Source organism: Amblyomma maculatum, chromosome 7, assembly GCF_055883805.1.
Source record: "Amblyomma maculatum isolate TAMU_Amacu chromosome 7, ASM5588380v1, whole genome shotgun sequence".
Lineage (NCBI taxonomy): Eukaryota > Metazoa > Arthropoda > Arachnida > Ixodida > Ixodidae > Amblyomma > Amblyomma maculatum.
In genome coordinates this window covers 95,639,864-95,644,120 of record NC_139350.1, presented here as the reverse complement: position 1 = coordinate 95,644,120, position 4,257 = coordinate 95,639,864, and the positions used below count along the sequence as shown (strand labels likewise).

General features: G+C 53.3%; 1 protein-coding gene across 1 annotated transcript; it reads left to right on the top strand.

The window, feature by feature from the left end:
• Positions 1-2,263: 2,263 nt before the first annotated feature.
• Positions 2,264-3,637, top strand: LOC146183992 (putative exonuclease GOR). The gene has a single exon (XM_084608783.1). The coding sequence runs from the start codon at positions 2,279-2,281 to the stop codon at positions 3,635-3,637; it is 1,359 nt and encodes a 452-aa protein (XP_084464909.1). The 5' UTR covers positions 2,264-2,278.
• Positions 3,638-4,257: the final 620 nt, after the last annotated feature.

Here is a 4,257-nt window from a genome sequence, read left to right as displayed (position 1 = left end):
AATCCTCTTCCGTCTCCCGCTATGTTGATCGAAGAGGCCGCTACACCGTCGCTGCCCTCGTCGCTCGTTTGAGTGCTGCGCGGCCCATGGAAGTCCCGTTGACGCATCATATGCTACGTGCTCGAGAGTGCTTTTGCGGTTCTATGACGTTCAGAAGTCAACGGTCGCGGGCCCGTTTCGGCTGGAGTGCAGAGGAGTGATTTGTGCAGCGCGCGTGTCTACGAAGATATTCGTGCTTATGGCGATCGATAATCTTATGGATATATCTGTAGACGGTAAGTTTGATAAAGCTGTGCTGCAGATGTGTACTCTTGTGTAATTACTTCCAGCTACAAACCCGCAGTTTAGGGTACCACAGATTTCAGCGTTTATTTTCTTTTTCCCCGGGGTATCGCTGTGGCTCTCACAACACGTGCTGGGCTTTTTCTGCGGTCTCCTCGTCTTTCTTTTCTTTTTTCTTTCCGTACGGCACAGACCATACCTGCACGGACGTCGGTTTATAAAGCCTCAAAATGTTTTCCTATTACGGCATGCATGTATCGCGAAATCGAACAGTGCCCGAACGGCCCGCGGCAGTCGCTTTTCGACCGGTGCGACCGTTTGCGACGGTCGCTTTTCGACCAATACAGTCGCACTGGTCGAGCGACCGCTGCTAGTCGCAAGTGTGAACGGGCCTTTAGACAACGAGTGGTTTTAAACGTAGATTGCCTCCGCAATGACGCAGCATATACCTTGTCACACACTTCTTCAAAGCTCTCGCCAATGTTTTACGACCGGCCACCACAATTCTGGTGCTCTGCGAAACGAGCAAAATGTTCCGGTGAGTTGTGTTTACATGTGTTTCTATGGATCGCCCTCCCAACTCCCCCCATATGTTTCGCGGTGTTTTAAAAGTACCTCGCCTCGCGGTTATGAGATTTCATACTTTCGCTATCTGTTCTAGGATGTTCATGGTTGCTCTGTACCGAATAACGACATCATAGATGTTCTCTGAAATGAGAAAACTGAAATGAAATATTTCGCTTCAATGTATTCCTATGGGCGCTAAGCCTATTTTTCACCCCTAGTCGGCTGCGGCGCCGCAAGCGCCCCCTTTGTTTGTAAACACGAAGGAGTCCGCGGGACGCAGCGGCTGAAATGTATGAAGCAGGTGAGCACAACGCGACTGAAAGAGATATATATGCCACAGATGAGGCAGGCAACAGACACACACCTCAGTGCAGCTCGAAGATGCAGACAACTTGATTTCATGGGATATATCGATCCCCGCGTCGATTCAGGCGATAATCAAGTGCAGGACAGGAAGCAGATGACAGACGCAGCGGCAGCGTGCTTCAACTGCGTCGGTGATAAATCCTAGTGCCATCCGCCAAGCTTTCTCTAAAAGATTGCAACATTAGCCAGCCATGAACAGTGTTCTTCACACTCGCAGGCACATACGCACCTTATTTTAGAACTGTTAGCCTGCACGGACGAGACGATAACATAGGACTCTGCACTGAAGTAGCTTCTGTCCTGACAGTGTTCTGTGGCTGACCTGCTCGAATAAAAAGCAGTCAGTATCGTCTCCTTTAAAGACGGCACAGCGCTTAAGTTGTTTTCCCATCCTGTGATGGGAAATACGAGTGTCGATGTACTCGCCATATGCGCTGAATTAGCTGGCGAACGAAAACAGTTGCAGCGCAGCTAAGCGCGCGACGGTTAGAACGGCGAAGCAACCCTTTACGATGGCGGCGAGGCGCGGTTGCCAGACTGGCTGGGAAGATTTGCGAGGTTTCGCAAAGGGGAATAATTTGTGTCGCATGACGGTCCGAAAATTATGAATTAGAAGAAACCGCTTTACAGAACATCGGCTGAATTCATGAATATCATAACCCAGCTCCCTCATCCTGAGGGCGTTAAGGCTACAAACCAGGATCGGCTATCACTGTAAATGGTCATGTCCGGAATTTCGCATATTGTAACACCCAAAGATCCGTTATATCAGTCCGTTGTGTCCCCTTAAACATCGTAACGAGCTTGATACGAGGTTTCGAACATGGTGCGCGATATAGCCCAGCGTTCCACGTGTTGTATGCGCACTCCTTGCTCTCAGAGTCGGAAAGCAGCCCGAAACAAAATGGAGTACTAGCCACATTGGGTAACAAGACGCGAGCGCCATCTGCGCAATGCCAGCGCACCGGCTGTATTGCAGGTTGTATCTTTTGGCGCGTTGCAGCGGTGTCATCTAGTGGCTATGTGTATTATGGCTGGTGTTGTGGCACATGGAAGCAGCAGCATGGCTAACGAACTAGTGTTTATAACTGGCAGCTCGCCTATGATAGTGCTTACCGCCATCCTTGGCATCCTCATTCTCCTGGTTATTCTTGTGGCCGGCCAGAAGAAAGAATATGCAAATAAGGAGCCTTCCGAAACAACCAAGGCAAAGAACACTGTGCAGATGGAGGTGCGAGTAGTGCTGAAGGAGAAGAACGTTCAAGAGAAGAAAAGAGATTTAGAAAGCTGGCTGACGACCACATTAAAAGAAGACAACGGCAACAACCTGGACTTCGAATGTAATGGCAACGAGAAATACTTGGCGACTTCAGCTGCTGATCGCTGTCCGCAGCGAGCCGCCAGCTGGCAGAAGGCCTCGGCGCTCACCTGCTCGCCCGCACCCCGGGGTCCCCTGAGCACGCTGGAAGGCACCTGGTGTCTGCCGCTGTGCGCCGACGACCTGTACCATCAGCTGCTGCGCTACAGGCTAACCCCTCACGAACTGTACTGCTGCGGCTACCCGCGCCCGTGCCCAGATGAGCCGGGCCGCGCCGTGTGGTTTCAAACGGACGTCGCGTCGGCCAACTCGAGCCGCAAGACCTGCTGCCGCTGCGGCTCTTCGTTTGTCATCACGCCGGACGGCGAGTACTACGCCAACGACGATTGCATCTACCACACAGGTCGCCGTATCATGGACAGATTCACGTGCTGTGGCGCTACGGGCAAAGAGCCGGGCTGCCAGCGCTCCGAGTACCACGTATGCCCCCAGGGTGCGCGGGGCAAGGGCAACACGCTAGCCCGTGGCTTCGTGCACACACGCCCCGACAACGGCGTCGCCGGCGGAGTGTTTGCGCTCGACTGCGAGATGTGCTTCACCATCCGCGGTCTCGAGGTGTCCAAGGTGAGCGTGGTGGGTGTCAACGGAGTGACCGTGTACGACTCGTACGTGAAGCCCGGCAGCCCCGTGCTTGACTACAACACGGCCTTCAGCGGGATCACCGCCGACCACCTGCGCAATGTGCGAACCACACTTCAGGATGTGCAGGCGGTGTTGCTGCGCCTCTTTACCGCCTCCACGGTGCTTGTGGGCCACGGCCTGGAGAACGACCTGCGCGGCCTCAAGATCCTGCATGATACCATTGTGGACACCGCCGTCGTGTTCCCCCACCACCGGGGGCTGCCGTTCCGCCGGTCGCTGCGCTCGCTGGTCGATGCCTATCTGAACCACGAGGTGCAGGTGGACGGCGTGCGGGGACACGACAGCGTCGAGGATGCCCGCGCCTGCATGGAGCTCATCCTCTGGAAGGCGGCGCGTGATCAGATACAGCGCCAGCGCAGGAACCGCGGTGCCGGCAGCCGACGCTTGCAGCCGTCACTCTGATTAGCGGGACGCGGCCGTGAGTGTGAGTGTGTGGTGCGGAGGATAGAGAACCGCAACGACCCTCGTGCGCCGGTTCAGTCCTTGCTCTCTCTCTGGAAGATGAAATAAATTTATGCTGCTCGTCGGCGACCAAAGCACACTGCCACCACCCGCTCCGAAACAAACAATGATCCTCCACGTCGTCTAGAGGGGAATTCGTTGTGTCACATAACTGTCCGAAAATTATGAATTAGAAGAAACCGCCATGCAGAACATCCGCTGAATTCCTGAATATCATACCTCCTCCACCTGCCCCTGAGGGCTTTAAAGCTACAAACCAGGATTGGCTATCGCTGTAAATGGTCATGTTCAAAATTTCACATATTGTGCCACCCAAAGATTCATTATATTAGTCCAGCTGTGAAGTAGGTGCCCACATTTGAAGTGGTTGCTTTCAGGTAGCAGTTCAGCGGAGAACCAGACGTCTCTTTGCGACCAGCGTCATAACGCGAAAATCCTAATTGGTCGAGAGTGTCATAGCTATACAGCCACATGACATTACAATGGAATTTGAAATGCCTCATCGTGCTCACGTGGAACTTGATGTCACGGGCGGAATGAAAGTGATTAACTCATATGAA

Coding starts and splice junctions, on each gene's coding strand:
- LOC146183992 (XM_084608783.1), top strand. CDS start 2,279: ATGGCTAACGAACTAGTGTTTATAACTGGCAGCTCGCCTATGATAGTG.